The sequence below is a fragment of the Biomphalaria glabrata genome, chromosome 10 (genome assembly GCF_947242115.1).
Source record: "Biomphalaria glabrata chromosome 10, xgBioGlab47.1, whole genome shotgun sequence".
Classification (NCBI taxonomy): Eukaryota; Metazoa; Mollusca; class Gastropoda; family Planorbidae; genus Biomphalaria; species Biomphalaria glabrata.
Genome location: NC_074720.1, coordinates 11433962 through 11452098, shown reverse-complemented (window position 1 = coordinate 11452098; position 18137 = coordinate 11433962). Strand labels below are relative to the sequence as shown.

General features: G+C 32.0%; 2 protein-coding genes across 5 annotated transcripts in view; both read left to right on the top strand.

Annotated features, from left to right (window-relative positions):
- LOC106051595 (Rieske domain-containing protein-like) lies at positions 1-7375 on the top strand. The gene is made up of 3 exons (XM_013206798.2): positions 1-729; positions 2049-2261; positions 3694-7375. The coding sequence occupies exons 1-3, from the start codon at positions 684-686 to the stop codon at positions 3912-3914; spliced, it is 480 nt and encodes a 159-aa protein (XP_013062252.2). The 5' UTR covers positions 1-683; the 3' UTR covers positions 3915-7375.
- A 7420-nt stretch (positions 7376-14795) lies between these two features.
- Positions 14796-18137, top strand: part of LOC106079331 (uncharacterized) — a 63620-nt gene continuing 60278 nt past the window's right edge. For 2 of the 4 annotated variants that reach the window (XM_056044513.1, XM_056044518.1), the window contains exon 1: positions 14797-15018. The gene's annotated coding sequence lies outside the window, so the exon portion shown is untranslated. Of the gene's footprint in view, positions 15019-18137 lie in introns of all 4 variants that reach the window. The other 2 variants (XM_056044514.1, XM_056044517.1) reach the window with 2 other exon arrangements.

The following is an 18137-nucleotide window of genomic DNA, read 5'->3' as shown; positions in this document are numbered from 1 at the left end:
GTCTACAGACTTCAAGACTACATCAGTTTTCAGTACTTGAACTAAGTTTACTAAGACCTAAGCCTAAGAACTTCTCAGACTCAGGACTTCTGTTGTAGTCTGTACTTGACTACTTCACTTGTTGCACTTGTAGTGACTTGTATTATTGTAACATATGAATCATGGTGATGTGATCACCCTCTAGTCCTCTAGTTAAGACTTTAAGTCTAGTTGATCTAGATTCTTAGTCTCTAAATATCTATATAAGATACAGTGTACAGATTACAGTCGTAGAGTCAGAGTCTACACATATTTTATTGTTACAGTTACATAGTTTAAATATTAGTTAAAGAGAGATACTTAGATAGGATTTCTAGACAAGCTGTGATTAAAAATCATTAGTCATATCACTGGTGTAATTGAATACTTGCATTGTGAACAGAATCTTCAGTTTATTGTTGTTCTATGATGACTATGACTAATTGAAGTAATTCATACTCAATAGATTCAATCAATGCTGTAGATTTAATTTAAAAAATCAAATTCAAATAGGATCTATACTACTAGAGTTTACTAGACTATATGTATATGCAGATTCTAGATCTTAAGACAGTCTAGTTATTCTACTAGATCTAATACTAAATATAGATCTACATATATTCTCTATATATTAATTTGTACAAGTCCAATAGAAAGAATTAGAGATGGATCAAAAACTTTTTTTTCCTGTTCCAGATGTTCATATTAAAGGTAACTAAGTATATAAATATAGTAATTGAATGTAGCTTAATTTCTTGTCTCATATCATATATATATGTCTCTATAAATATTTATTTATTTATTACACATTTAAAAAAAATTATTCTGAGGTCTTTATCATAGATATATAATTACAGTAGACCTGCATGCCAATTCACAAAATGCTTTTATAATTAAGCCAAATCGCTAGAAATAGGTCATCATTACAAAAATACTATTTTAAATTTAAATCACCATGCATAGCATTTCTACTCAAATTTTCTTGTTCAATGTGGTTCCATGAAAAAAGACAATATATTCTGAAGAGAACAATAGCCCCAAATTCAACTGGTTGGTACCATTCAACACCTGCTCGATGTGTTTCAGAAGTTAACTTTAAATTTAAATAATATAAATAATTTTCCAGCAATACATGATGGCTGCCTGGTCGAGCCGTTTGCGCGCTGGGCTGTCGTTCAGATTTATCGATGGTCCAGGGTTCAAACCCTGCTCGCTCCCATCCCCCGTCGTCCTGCGGAAGGTTTGGACTAGGAAGTAATTATCTTCAACTCTGAAGGAACAACTGAAACATGTAAAACAAAACATTTTTTTTAATGATTTGAAAGTCTTATTGTAAATCTATAATAATACTATATAAAGAACTCAAGTTACTGCAAATGAAAGTAGTGACAGTGGATCTAAAAGCTTATAAGAAGATTATAAATGGGAATGATTTTTCTTTCATTTATATCATGCGTATACTAATATAATGTCATTGGTTTAGTATTTGTCATTATCTCATTTGTTTTTTTAATGCATTGCACAAGTGTTTCACATTGACATTGTAAACTACAAGTTTTGACCAACATGGCACATATTTGGACTTTTTTTTTTTGTTGGCAGATCTGCTACAGCTATGTGGTTTTTCTTGTATAAATCTGTCTCACTGCAGCCATTACTTTTGGGTGTTATTTATTTTCATCAGGATCCAAATTATTGTCAAATGTTTTCCATGTTTCAGATGTTCCTTCAGAGTTGAAGATAATTTACTTACTTTCAGTCCAAACCTCCTGCAGGATGACAGAGGGATGGCAGCGGGCAGGTTTTGAACCTGGGACCATTGATAAGTCCAAATGACCATCCACTGTGCAAACCATACGACCAGGCAGTCGTCCAATTGCAAATATTGCAAACTTTTTTTTTTTGCATGAAATTTTTTTGAGGCTAAAAACTAAAATATCACTAGACTGCTTATGCTTGTTTTATAGAGTCTCTTGTACATTATTGAGATATTCTCTAACTATAGTATATATCCATTTCATTTATTACAGATTTACTAGACTGGCAAAATGAATTGGAAAGAAATCAGCGCCAACAAATTTTGAAGCTACTTAAAAAGCAGGGAGATATTCATCAAGAGGCTGCTCTTAAACTTCTGCATGAGAAGTGCTTTGGGAAATCTCTGTTACTAAATGATGAGAAAATTGCTTTATTTAGAATTGGAAATTCAGTTTATGCCATTCAATCAGTCTGTCCACATGCTGGTAGGTTTTTATCACATATATAGTTACATACTATTTATTACAATTTATTTCAGAAGCAACTTTTGACAGTAATTAGATAGTAGTAGTCAGGTTTCAAATGAAGGGTCTTAAAAAAATATCAAAGCAATAACAATTTAGATTATTTAATAATTGCACAAACTTTATTTGTAGAATAAACAGGCACAATGAATCATTAAAATATATAAACATAGTATAATTGAACATTATAAATAAATAAACACTAAGTGAAATAAAATCCTAAAACAACTGATTTCTGAATCCTTTTGTCTCTCTTTAGATTATATATATTCACTCATCATCTAAGTTTAGGTGTACAACATGTGTGAACAAAGTTTTGTTTTTCATTGATAAAAGTAAAGTTCCCCTTTCAGACCTTGTGATCTTTGGGTCATCTGTTTCTTTGGCCAATGATTAATGAGCAGATTGTTATGTGGCCAGCAAAACCTCCAACCTCCTTTACTTTCCCCAACTAAAGTCAAGTACTCATAAGGGTTGTATGGACTCAGGGGTGACCTTAAAATCCCAGTCTTCACATAGATTCGAACCACACCCACTTTTGATTTATTGCCCTGTAGGTGCTATTTTTAGCTTTCTTTGAAAGATTATTGTCTGCCATACTGTCTAAGAAAAATTTTATCAGTAACAATTATCATCCATAGATATGTGTCAGCAAGTTTTATAAGCACTATTTTGTCCAGACTCATTAATATAGCCTTTACAGCTCAGCCATTGTGTATTCAGTGATTATAGGTTCCTGTGGAAAATGAAAACTGCTGATATTTGTAAAAAAAAACGTATTGTAATGAAGTATTTAGAGTAATATTATGAAAACAGACAATTTTTTTTTAAAGCTCCTTTTCGTTTTTCAATTTGAAGAATAACATAGTGTTTGTGCTGATTTAAATTCCATTTCCAATGTGTCTTTTATGTATGTAATAAATGTAATCTTTGACCATAGAATAACTCCCATTTAAGCTAATTTAATAATTTTCACACCCACTATTTTCCTTTGAATATTTGTTTAGAAGACTTTTTGTGCATGTAAAACTCTCTCAAAGCATTGTTTCCTTTCCCATAACCATCAACTTACAACTTACAGTGTTATCTTTAATCATTGCCCAATGTAAGAGAAACCTTTAAAAAAAAATTATTTAGTATTTCCTTTGTGATGACATCCTTCTTTGCATTGTTTGCAAGTATTTCTCAAGTTAATGTCTTTTAACTTTGTGTTTGGAGTCTTTCTGAATTTAATTAAGAATATTTGATCGTTACCTCTTTTTCAAAAAAACATTAGTTATTGCTCCATAAAATGTACATAGTAACATGTTGGAAATGGAAATGGTTTGATTGTCAAAAATCCAAAATATAAAATATAATTGATTAATATAATTGATTAATTAATATTTTCCAGGTGGACCTTTACATTTAGCAGACATAGAAGACATTGGCTCCACACAAGTCTGTGTCAAATGCCCTTGGCACAAGTGGAAATTTCGCTTGGACAATGGTGAGACAGTTTTTCCACCCAAAAGCTCTACTGTTGCCAAGACATATCCTGTTAAAGTTGAAAATGATGGACGTATCTTTGTTGGGTTTGATGCATTTGGACCCTCTGCATTTAATTTGGAATAACATAAGTGACCACAAAGCAACTTTTCCTTTGTTTCAAACTTATTGATTGTTTTGGTCTATATGGTGTCTAAAGGAAATATTTATAAATCATCAAAAAGTTTTGTGATTCAGTAGTGAATAAGGGACTTAATCATGTTTGCCCTTTGAAATGTCATTTTTTGTTCACTTATTTAACATTACCTGACACATTGTGTGTGGCTTTTTAATTCTCAAATATTTTTGATAGCTTTGTTTTAAAAGTTTTGAAAGTCTTAAAGCTGGTATCAAACTGTATTTAACAAAACACCATAAGACAATTTCCTTATTAAACCAAATATACTTGTACAAATATTTATCTGGATAATTATTAGTAAATGTGTATAACCACTATATATCACACAACTATTGTGAATTCATTTTATCCATAAATGAACACTAAAGATATTATTTTAATTTATTTTAGCAATAAAAACTGAAATATTATGTAAATAACTTCTAGTCATTTAAGAACCATTTAGGACACAATATTAACTTTCAGTCAGATTTTTTTCTCCAATTAGCAAAAGTGTTTGTTTGTTTTTATTATAGTTGGTACAAAAAACCCCAGTCATTTTTATTTGAAACAAAATATATTGTTAACAAATTTTAATTCATCAGTATTAGTACATTTATTTCAAATATATTTTTAAAAATGTTTCATTTAGGAAACTTTTAACTGATAATTATTTTAATGTTTTAAAAAACATAATTAAAAAAATGGATGACTTATTTTTAAAACAATATTTTCACCCTACGAAATAAATATAGAATACAAATGTTACTAATTTGAACACCTTAGCAACATAATGGGGACATAATTATTTTTGTACAAAGCAATCAATCTTCATGCATAGTTAGCACAGATCTTCAAGGAAGGTTGATAATTCAAACTCCTCAGTTTTTCTGTTTAATGTAAAGAATGTTTGGCTATTCAAACTTATTATTTTTTCTGGTTTTTATTGTTGTTGTACCAATATTCCTCAGGGCTGGCGTAAGTTTTGAAAAGATGGAGAAAAAAAGTTTATTTATCTTTTACAACAGTTTTACCGGTGATTTATTGCTTAATGTTTGATTCACCTTTACCTATCCCTTATTCGTTGAACTGTTGGGACACTACACAAGATCTGTCAACCATTTTTTCTCCATTCCTCTCTCTTCTTTGCCTTGAATAGAATTTCATTCAATGTCAGGCCTGTTCATTTTTCGACATTGTCTTCCCATTGCTTTCTCTGTCCTCCTCTTCTTCTTTTTCCTGGTACTGTTCCTTGAAGGAAGGTCTTTGATTAGAAATTAGAAAATGTTTTAAGTCTAACTAGTTCTAAGCCAGTGTTCATAAGAAAATATTTTTTTTTTTAGAAAAGCTTAAAGTGTCAGAGATTATAAGAAAAGCAACCACTTTCTGGTTCATAGTCCTTTACAAGATTTTTGCACACTTTCTTTTTCCATGTGCTATATAATCTTATACTCGATAATCATTTTAAAGGACAGTGATTTCAGAATGATGTTTGCGTAACATACACGATTATGCACCTTTTTTTTAAAAAAAACTTGCCTCTTAATTCACATAACCCGGTTACAATGCCATAGTACTGCTGTGAAATCAGTCATTTTAACTGCATGTAGATGAACCAAAGTGTGAAAAGTACATTACAACTGTGATTTATGACTTTTTTTAAAAAAATTTACTATATATATGTCACATTAGTTTGATTTGTCATAGAAATACATTTAACACTATGCAAAATGTTTTATTTATTTAAAATACAACAATCAATCATAACTGTATCTAACTGATTTTTTTTCAACTCTAATGCATTTTTTGTGTGTACAATGTATTTAGTTTTAATAACTTTATATCTGTTCATTCGCATACAATCCCATTAATCATACGATATATCTGAGAAATTAAGTCACTAGTGAATAGGTTTAAAAATGAGTTTTTGTTAACAACTAGATGTCTTTTGTCCGTAATTTTTACATCAACAAAATTTTTTTCCTAGTTCATGGCTGAAGTCATATATTTTTAAAATAATTTTCTTGAAAGTAATCTTTTAAAAAAAAAATGATGGCTTTTTTGAAAAAAAAATCCAGTGTTACTTTATTTTCATTCCTTTTTAAAAAAAATTTAATTAAGATATCAACATGAGTTGCCTTCCTTGCTAAACTGACTTTAAGTTTGTTATTAGCAAATATTTGTTCTTCCACTCTGTTGATCCTCTTACTCAGTGCTCTTGAATACTATGATTAACTTTTTTTTTTCTTAGTTAAAAAGCAACTGTTCTCTTATTTCAATATGATATCTAGTTTTCAAAGTAAATTTCAATGTAACAATGGTAACAGTCTGTATTGTAGGGATGTTTGCCGAGTCTTGTAGATTATATGTCCTGCTGTAGACTGTGATGGAGCACTGTTTGTGTAAATGCCAGTTTCTTATAAACTACAGACCACCGTGGAGAAATAAGGCGGTAGATAAATTTGACTGACACTATTGTATAACTGAATAGCACTGAGGTGAAGTCCAAGTCTTACAGCAATGGCTATGATGTTGTCTTTGTGAAGTCTAGTTGCCAGCTCATTATTCTATTTTTTTGCTACCTAACCTTTTATTTTCTGTATTACATTTCCTCAACGGTGTATTGCACATTTTGTTCTCTAGTCATCATACTTTATATTATGAGAGAACGTTTTGTGGTGATGACCCATATAACAATATTGTGACATAAGTTTTATACAGGAGTCGTTATATTTAAAAAAAAATTTCTTGATTGCTTGATAACATAGAATACCGGTAGCTTAATTTATATATCTGATTTTTAAAATGTTATATTATCTTTGAAAAGAATGTAAACAAAACCTTTATAAAAATATTGAATAAAACAACAAACAGTTTGGCCCTGATCACTCAAGTGGATTGTTTTCCCCTTAACTAAAATGGTAACTGCAACATCTATATGACAAATATTTTATTATATTATTTTATTTATTACATGACCAACGCATTGGTTACATTCAGGATATTTACTCTTTGCATTGAAAGTCATGTCTGCCAATTGTACTGTTTTTGCTCAGCTCCTCCTTCAACTACATAGTCTATACACCTTTTCAGTGATTCATGTGCTACATAAGTCAGAGAGATGAAGATTGCAATTGAATTACTTGATTAATTAAGCAGGAGGACTTAAGTTGTTGCAAAAATTGTGAACTTTCCTGTTTTTATTTTAGTTGATTAAAAATTGTGTCACTATCTGGCTATTTAAAAAAAAAGAGTAATTTATTACAGTGTTAATGTGTTAACATTAATTCAGGTAGTAAGTATTTTGTTGTGATATTATTCTGGTCATTTCTTAGCAGGCAATGACATATGACAATTAATTAAGCAGGATGACTTTAGTTGTTGCAAAAATTGTGAACTTTCCTGTGTTGATTTAGAAATGTATCACTATCTGGCTATTAAAACAAGAGAGTGCCATAAACTTCATAATAAGCATTCTTATCAACAGTAAAACAAATAAAAACCAATGCAAAGAGAGATTAACTGCCTGGCTACCAATTAACTCTTTATCTACGTAATTATTTTCTGACATAATTGTTAATTTTTCACATTTGTGCATTCTACCCTGTCATGATTAAACTTCAATAATATTTTTGTTTGTAATCAGAAGACGTTAGTTTTGGTACAGAATTATAGGAGAATGCATGTTATTTTTATATAACACAAATTAAAAGTTTATAAAACAAATTTTTTAAAAATTTAATGGGGTCAAATCAATGATACTATCGTTATTTAGGAGAGAAAGAGTTAATGGGGTGCTCAAGTTCAAATCTCAAGTTATGTTTGGTGAATGTCTAAAGGCATCTTAGAAACCTCCCAGATACCCCTTCACCCTCATGTCCACAAAAGAGATTGGGCCATAGTGCACCGAGCACGCTATAAGCATAAAAGATGCACTTGCACTATTACAAAAGCAATAACAAAAATATATTTTAGTCTTTTTCACTGTGTATAACACAGTACAACAGCATTCTAGAGTTGTTTTTTTTTTGTTCTTTTTTTTTAAATAGCAATGTTTTATTGTGAGTGAAAACCAGATAATTTAGTGATGAATTCCAATCATAGTGTAGTGCATTGCTTTGTAATATGTACAGCTATTTAATGTATGTATTTTATTCAAGACATGAAAGAAATGGCAAATAGTTAATGGAATTGGACAAGTGCCTTGTAATTTATTACAGTGTAAATATATTGTTATCAGTTCAGTCTGGTAGTAAGTATTTTGTTGTGATTTTATTCTGGTCATTCCCTAGCAGGCAATTTTGTGATCTGACATGGAACTTGATGGGACATAAAGTTTAATTTCTACATTTTCTCGAACAAAAACAATCTTTATTATTTTCATGAAACAAGACAAGCTGTTGATAATTTGTCTCGCAGTTGAAAATGGTTTTTCTTTTCTTTTAATTGAAATATTTAACAGTTCATTTTAAAAATTGACTTCATTATCTGAAAATGAAGCTATTTAGAAGTAAATAGAAGGGATCTCTATAGAAATTTTCAAAATGTGCTTTCTCTTTCCTCCCTTGTCCCATAGCCCAATGTGATCAGTTCAGTCCCCTACACTGGATAGTTTCATCTAGAAATGAGTTTCTGTGATGTGTAGTCATACATTTCTATATGAATAATGAAAGAGATTTGTGTAAATATGTTGTGCTGTACAGGAAATATATTTTTAATACTTTCACTTTGGATTTTTATCTTATAACTTGAAACTAATGTCTATTTCACAAGTGAGATTATCAAAATTCTAAATTATCATTGTAGGTAGCAGTTGTAATACTTATATGTTTTTGTTTTACTTACCAGTTCATCTAGTTTATTTAGTAATTATTGTAATGTATTTTTAACTTGTCTAGAATAGTAGAATACTAACATTACCAACTGGTCGCCTTTTGTATTTTAATTTTCTCCCTTTACTAAACTTGCTTTTTAAAGTCCAAGCTGACCCAGTTTGTTTTCTATTTCAATTCTTCAATTTTTGTCCTGCTTTTAGTAATCTCTTAGAATGTTTATTATTTTATGTCATTTTATTGATGGAATCAAAACTTATGTATGTTGTTTTTTTTTAATACTTATAATAGCATAACAATGTCTTTTAATAAGGGAAAAAAAGTTGGGTATGATTTAGTGACATATTTTTTGAGATGCAAGGCCCATGATAGGACATGTTTTTGAGATGTATATATTGCATCTTTTGAGTAAACAAATAATGTGTTCGAAATCTTCTTTATTTGTTTTGTTATTTTTTTTGTTATTGTTTACAGTGTTTCATTAATGAAGATTAACATTTAGTCTAAGTCACTATTAATTTTGTCAACTTGTAATATTCACACACATGCTCCATCATTGAATTCGAATTGTGGTAATCAATACTTGATTAACTATTTATAGCTCATTTGGCACATGGGCTTGGGTTTAACAAATAGATTTTTTTTTTTCGACTGCGACGTCAACATGTACATTGTTAATATTTCTCATAGAATCAGTGTTACAAAGTAGAATCAGTGTTACAAAGTAAGAAATTGTAGAAAATAAGAACTTCATATTATGAGGATGGCAGGCGTAATACTAATTGTATCACAGTGACATGTTATACAAACCATTATAATAAAACATTTTTTAAAACTCAATTTCTAGTTAATCTATGAGGAAATCTACAAGTGACACAAATCAATGTGTGCTATTAGGAATATAAAGACTTGGTAATGATATGCAAATTGAATTTTTTTTCAACAGACTCTTGTGTTAAAACACATTTTTTGTATTATTCTATGTGATTAAGTCTTCTAAAAATATATATATATTTGAAAATTCACATTCTTAAATACACTTATTAAAAAAAAAGTTTTTTTCTGGCCATGAATTGTTAATGCCATGTAGAAATCCAGTTGATCTTGTCATTCAATTTTAAATATAGATTTATGTTCTACTTACTTATTGGTTTTCTTGTCTGACTTAGGCAACACAATAGAAACTGGAACTAGCATGCTCTACTAGACATTGGAAGACTGTATACAACTTTCTGATTCAAATACAAATATTTCAATTTATTCAAATATATTTTTTGGAGCACGGTTTCTCAATGGAATATATAGTGTCAATTTTAGACATTTAAATGGTTAACCTGTATTTCAAGGTTATAATAGAATATTATAAAAATATGTCTTTAAGTATCAAACCATTATAAAAAATAATATAAAATAATAAAATGGAAACTGAAGTGACAACTTGGTGCAAACAATGTACAGAAAAGTATTGCATAAGAGTTGATTTCAAGTTATCTAGGTCATGTCTAGATGTTTGCACAAATACTTCTGAATTTTCATCTACCGGGTACTTTGAAATTTTATCACTGATACAAAGTTGTAAAACAGGAAATCAATTGAAGCTATCAGAATCAGCTTTGTACATTTAGAAAAATCAAAAACATGCAAGTTAGTCTCTTGAACTAAGAAATTGAATTAATTTTTTTTTTTTACTTTATGATTATTTTATTTATAATAAATTCTGTACACTTGGTAAAATATCTGCTAGATTTGCAAGGTTTATATGGACTAATGTCAGCAAAATGTCTGTAGTGATTTAATGTTCTTTAAGAAGAGCCAACAACTCTGTTTGAAGCAAACCATACTGATGCGCTCCCCTGGTCATGGCCGCATTCTTATATACTTGCAAGTCTTGGATGTTGAGTTAGAGAGGAGGATCCTAGCAATGGAATTGAGATGCAACAGAAAGATCGCATCACAAACGAAGAGATTAGAGACAGGGTGCCCCAACTGTCAGACTATGGGATAGGTGAAGTACTCTTTCATTAGTAAGTCATAAAACTGCTTTGTGTTCACCGTTTCATCCAACAAAATGTGAAGCTTGGATTGAATACGTTTTGACCTTTTTAGAATATCATTTTTGCCGTTTCATGTATAGTAAAGTTCCCTATTCAGACCCTGCAATGTACTGGGCAAATGATGTTAAGGTCATCTGTTTCTTGGGCCAATAGTTAACGAGCAGGGTGTTATGTAGCCAGCACAACGACCAACCACCTTTACTTTCCTCAACTGAAGTCAGGTACCCATTAGAGATGGGTAGACTCAAGGGTGCACTTAAACATAAATCTGAAATCTTCAATGAGATTTGAACCCAGGACCCAAGGTTCGGAAGTCAAGCGCTTAACCACTCTGCCACCAAATTTTGTTTTTTTAATCACTAGTGTTTCTCAGTGAAATATAGTCCAAACGTCTGCTGGAGATTCTTGTACTTACTTTCTGAATAGATGCAACATTATTTTTATATAACTTCCATTAACATCCTTTTGAGATTTGTGGTGGCTATTTCCCTTATCTTGAAGATTTTTATTTTGAAATATTACACACATGTGGCATTGTCTCTACCCAGGGATCATATCGACCCTTTTTGAATGGCTTTTAATAACATAAATCGTTCATGAGCCAGTCCTGTTACCTCAATAGCTTGGACTCTGTACAATGGACGTGAAGCAATAAGCAAGAATCTATCTATCATGCAATTAAGGCTGTCAATTGACACATCGCCCTTTCAAGCCTTTCCCCCCTTCTTCCTTTTGAACACTTCTTACTTCCCCACAAAAGAGAGCTCTTCCGACAGATTTGACAGACGACACAGTTCAAGGGAAGCAATGTAGTATTAAATAATATGATCGGCCATGGGAGGTAATTCTTGACAATGCGTCCAAAGATATTGCTTTTATTACCGATCCTTGATAAAACGTCCATAGCCGGGTTGATTATGCACAGTCTATTCTGAACTATAGAATTGTTCTTTTTTCCCTTCAATATATTTAAGGTTCTAACAAGTGAAAAGGATATGGTAGTTACACATGCGTGTAGACTACAGGCCCAGTTATCTTACTTTCAAGTAATACTTTTCAGTCCTAGAATTAAAAAACGATACATTGTAAGTGATAAAGTTATTAATTATTAATTCTTACTTTATGTTCAAATAAGATACTATGCTAAACATTCATATTTTTAGTTTAGTCTTATCTTATATTGTCATCTGAAAATAATTAGAAAAAAAACAACAACAACAATAAACAAACTATATTAACAACACAGAAGTGTTTTTTTTTTTTAAACAAAACTTAAATTAAGTGTAATTGTATCCATTAATTTGGATCAGTCATGTAATTAAATTTTTAATATATCTAGACTGGTCGTGCGGTTTGCGCGCTGGACTGTCGTTTGGATTTATCGATGGTCCCGGGTTCAAACCCTGCCCGCTCCCATCCCCCGTCGTCCTGCGGGAGGTTTGGACTAGGAAGTAAACTATCTTCAACTCTGAAGGAACATCCGAAACAGGTAAAACATAAACAATAATAGATATGTGCGATTAGAAATATTTTTACCAATTGTTTTTGTTTAGCGTAATTTCATGCTTTTAGCTTTCTCGATGCGCTATGATCTTATGACTTGTCTGGACCAGTTGGAAAGGGGGAACATTTTTTTTTTAAAGGTAACGACCTGAATTCGAGCGTGTTGACTAAAGCTTTCTCAGGCTTTTCAAGCCAACGCTGTAACCACTCTACTAGCGAAGAGTCCATGAACATGGAAGATTGTAGAGTTATTTATTGTTCTATTTCATGTTTGTGTTCCCTAAGCCTAAGACGGCAGCCTAATATAAAGAGAACCAATTTAGCTTCCAATTCTATTACACCAATCAGTCAAGTACTATTTTTTCCCTTGTTTGAGATAGCAAATAAAGTAATTTATTACCAATAGTTAATTACATGACTGATCCAAACTAATTGATATATATTAATATAAGCTTTTTTTTTAAAGCATTTTTGTCTGTGTGTTTTGTTGACTTTTAACATCTACATTAAAACTTCCTTAGACCATCAAGAAAGTGTGTGGCTAATAATCGGAATTGAAAAACACCATTAAGTGCATTGATAAAAAGACGAGTTAATTTTTTTTGAGGAAACATATTTTTTATATGATTAAAATCTTTATAGCTTTGTTGATAATGCTTTCATACAATTAACTTTTCTAACTGGTATCAATATGTATTGTCTGTTTCTACGCAACTAATTAACTAGACATTCACACATTATCTGTTAACCCCCCCCCCTCCCCCAGCCATTCACACAAAAACGAATGCATACAGAAAAAGTAACAATTTTTTAATGTAACTGTTTATGTGCGATCAATTGCACGAGAATCTCTTCCATTATTCATTTTTATTCATTCACAAATCGAAAGGCACACATTACATTAGCACGACAATCGGAAGACGTGAACAAATGTCAAACACTCGTGAAGATCAGATAGAAGGTCCTCTTGACAAGTCCATGCTAAGCATCCAAACCATTCTGAACAAAGAGTCAGGGGAGATAAGTGCTGCCACTTTCTAAGAACGATAATCCGCAAGAGATTAAGCAGACGTGGTGGAAATCATACTTTCATGTGCCGACATTAAAGTATTTGAGTACGCCATTCCTCATGCAATACGCTAACAGAATTAAGATTGGTCAAGGATGACTGGTGACAGAAGGAGAGCTTAGACATTCTTTTTTATTCTGCTCTCTGTAGTCTTCCAGTAATCTTTCAGCACATTCCGTTCACCAGTTTCACACCGTTGTGGTTCATTAAACCTTCAGAGGGTTTATGTCTTGTAGATCACACTTGGGCATGTTTGAGCAAATATTATTTGCTGTCATGATGAAGGTTGATCACTGGCTGTGATGTAGCACAAGATAACTGATCCAATCTCACGTGGAGGCTTTTAATCTCAATGGAAAAATGTTTATTGTAGCTTGAAAACCTTTTTTTAAAACATAAATAACAACAATAAAACTCTTTTTAAAATTCACAATTTCATACAATGAATTACAGTAGCAATGTTTCTAAAACTGTGTTCCGCGGAACCCTAGTGTTCCACGAACTACTGGAGTACTTAACTAGTAGACCACCACGTGAATTAATGTCTCTTAAAAAAAAAAAGCAAAGCGTTCCGCTAAGTACTTAGAATGTGCGATGTGTTCCGTTGAGGAAATAGTTTGGGAAACACTGCTCTAAAAGCATAGCATGGTGGTCCAGTGGCAAAGCACCTAGCCTCCAAACCAAATCGTCTAGAGTTCAAATCTTGGTGAAGACTGATTCGAACTTCGGGAAGCCTCCGTGTCCACCCTTCTCTAACGGGCACTAGATGTAGGCTACGTTTAGGGAAGCAGTGGTGATTGCTGTTGTGCTGGCCACATGATACCCTAGTTAACAGCCTGCCGTAGAAATGGATGAGATTTACGTCATCTGCCCCCACGGATCGCAAGACATTAAAGCTCCAGCTATAAAGTTTTGTAGTCATTTTTTAAATCATTTTATTCCCCAAGGATACTACATTTTATTAAACAACAGGCAAAACTAAACGAAGAGCTATTTTCATATTCTTCCACTTTGAATATAGATTGAATTTGATGGTATTACATAGAAACATCAATCTAGAAAGCAGCCACAATTTTCAATTGAAACATTGAAATAGTCGATTTCCCTGTCACCTCACACGTTTCACGCCCCAAAGTAATTTTTTTCGAGTAATCGTAGTCTTCATCTCTTCACTATCAGTGAATCGATACCACTGAACCTTCCTCCAGGACTAAATAAGTCACCTGCTCAAATTTACCGATCGATATCTATCGATTTCAATAGATTGACTAGTTTTAGGCTAGTACTTTTGATTGTGGGGGTGGGTGGGGGCGGAGGACAGGGTGGGGAAAGAGGGTAGGGGCAGTGTGAGAAAAAGAAGGGGATAAAAAAAGCGGGAGTTATAAAAGACAGACTGAAGAGTTCTTCAAGAGAGGCACATCGAGAAAAAGGAGAGTTCTTTTCTATTATTGAATATATATATATGTGTGTGTATGTATACGTCTCTGTCGCCTAGTTGAAGTCTATTCATGTTGAGGTGTTGAATATTGCTGGCACTAACACAATGCCAATGACAGATTTTCTGTATGACACTGGAGTTAACAGTTACGCCAACGTCTGCTGCAGATCATAATTAGTAAGTGTTACGTTTTTTTTTTTTTTAGCGAAGACAAAGTTTCAATAAAAAATCTTTAGAAAAACACACAAACTGTCATTGCTAATTTAATGGAACTTTTAAATTAAAGCAATACAGAATTGGCCTTTTTTTAAATGAAGTAATAAAACTTTTAAATTCATTTATCTCTAAAAAGTAACAAGTGGCAATACTTTTATTTAACTAGCAGACCTATAACTTGATTTACTTTTAGACTAGACAAAGATTATTTGTTATCAATCATACATTTTCGGCAATTCGGCACGTGCTGACGTAGATTTTGATATTATCCAGTAGCTATTTAGGAATTTCATGCATGGCGAAAAAGCTATAAATAGCAATATTTTGGATGTCTCCGGTGTACAAAATAAGGGAAGCTACTCTTTCCAAAGTGCACTACAGAATCAAATTTTTATAAGGCTTTTCTGTTTGTAACTTTTTTTTTAGTTAGAAATTTCGAATCTCAATTTAGCGTCCTTGACATTGTTCATCGTGAAAAACTCCACATATTCGGGGTTAGATCTCTCTCTCTCTCTCTGTCCCTCTATCTCTCTCTCGATCTCTCTCTCTCTCTGTCCCTCTATCTCTCTCTAAACTTCTATCTGATCTCGACGTGAAATTGTTGATACAACGTCATGAGAATGTGTTCACAACGCTGGAAGGTTGTTGCCTTAATGCAACTGACACCGTATAGTTAGCTCTAGCACAATGACGTCTGCTATGAGGTAGTGCAAAGTAGTTCTGACTTGTTTGTCCTGAGGCTCTAGTTACAGTTTATTTGTCTTCTATCTTTTGTTCATCACACAGAGGCGGCAACGAGTGGGGCAACTGCCCTCCCCCCAGGCCCCGCTCCTGAGATGGTCACACGATAGTAGAAATTATTATTATTTAGTTGTAAATTTTTCATGCAAAATGTTTCCGATTCGTAAGTTACGTTGATTTAAGGCCCGTAATTCAATATTAGAGAAATTGGGACACAATCTTATAAGCAAAAACCTTACCTGCAGAAAAACAACAATGTGTAATGTAGTCAAACGGCAAAAAGTACAGTATCTACCTAAGGTTATGTAACAATAGTAAGACCTGTAGCATTAGGCGCGTACGACCCGGTCTGTGTGATGAGGTACAGTCTACGCTTAAGACTCACGAGCCCGCGTATAACATTCACTGGGCACCGCGTACTGCTAAGGCCGCTGAAAAAAAAATGGTTACACTGGTCAAGGATTTTCAAAACATTCTTAATTCGGTTATAAAAAATGGAAAATGTTTAAAGTTGGAATCGTCTCACATCTGACATCCGAATGCCACTTAATGTACAAACATTTTCAATATCCGACACCAAAGAGTTCTTATACATTACAAACACAATAATTAAGACTAAGACAATACCCAGAAAAACACAAAGATAAAAGCTCATTTCTTATATCGTATGCTTGTACTAGGACATATTTTTAGTTGTGATCTTCCTGCTCTGTTGCCATTACATCATGGAACGCGTTGCCTGAATCAGACAGGAAATCTAAAGACCTAATAGAGCTTAAGTCTCTGATTAGATTGAAACATAGCTACGCGTAGAGCATCATTATCTTCTCTTTTGAAATAACGTTTGTACTTGATCAGAAATGTTTCTTCAAAGAAGAAGATAGTAACGATAAAGAATTGAAAGAAAAGAGACTTTTTGTTGGACAAAATTATTGAGTCATTCAAGGTCTCCCTGGCGTGACCACACACTTGTTAACCAAAAAGTAATACTCTCTTTATCTCTCGAGTGTTTAGTTTGAAATATTCAACAATGAATTTCTAAGACATTTTCTCGTTTCCTTGTAAAAGAATTTGGCAAAAAAATTGGAGATCTCACAATCTGAAGCAATGTTGAGACATCAGCCATACTGTGTCACTATTTTAACGGAAATCAAATAACAAAATTATGCAAAGATTTTATAATAGCTGATTCTCTTTAATGTATAGCAGCGAAATGACATTTTATAAGTTTTCTTATTGTTAAAGATTGAATTTACTGCGAAATATAACAAGTTTTAAGCATTACAAGTTTTTTTGTTTTTTTGTTTAGGATTAAGAGCAGATTTACAGAATTCATAGCTACCAACTTTTTTTTCAGTTAGGGCCGATATTGAAAGCAAAATAAAATCAAAGAATAAAAATAAAGTCTTGTTGAGTTTCTATGCCTTAGATCTAATATATATTTGGATAATTTGACAACAGAATACAAATGTTAGTTACAGTGGAATTGTGGATTAAATGGTAAAAAAAAATATAATAAAAATAATGTTTAGGTAAATGAACGAATCTTCTTATCTTATATTAAACAGACGTTAATTCAAAAGAAAAGATGATTAGGCCCTACGCGTAAAAATATATTGTCAACTTATTTCTTATTTAAAAAAAAATAAAAATCCATTATTAGCAAACAAATGTATGCAATTTATATATTTGAAATATTAGCCTGGATGCTCCACTCTAGCGATGTGTAGGAGAAGTAAGCAGTTAATATAGGTTAGAATGAGCCTGAATATAAATGTCACAGACTCCAAACATGCATAATGCCATTACCTGTTTTAATTTTTATAAACGCAAACTCAAAGACACATTCACTCAATGAGCTTCTTACCATAAAATAGATATGTGTTCTTCCAGATACCAGTGTGAAAAACTCCACTGGTTCCAGATATGTCATGAAACAATATTTTAACACTATAAGTAACGTGTGTGATCTACAAGATTAGATAATATATTGTCTTTGATACTTTTTAGTAGAATTACAAGAACAAAAACCAAAGCTTGTCAATATTTTTTTGTCCAGCTTAAAAACTTAAAGAATAATAGTTAAGAATCTAACAATACTAAAGACCTTCTTATATTCACTTTAAAATCTTTTATTTTTTTTGGAAACTTTTCTGTGCTCTTGTTTATTTGGACTAGGCAGTAGATTATCATCAACTCTGAAGGAACATCCGAAACATGTCCAACATTTGACAAACATAAACAAAAAATTGTGTATTTTAAATATGATCTATCGAACTCTCTTTATCGTCTCCCCCTTTTTTTGTTGCCACCCCTAAAAGGAGAAAAGCCTCCATTAG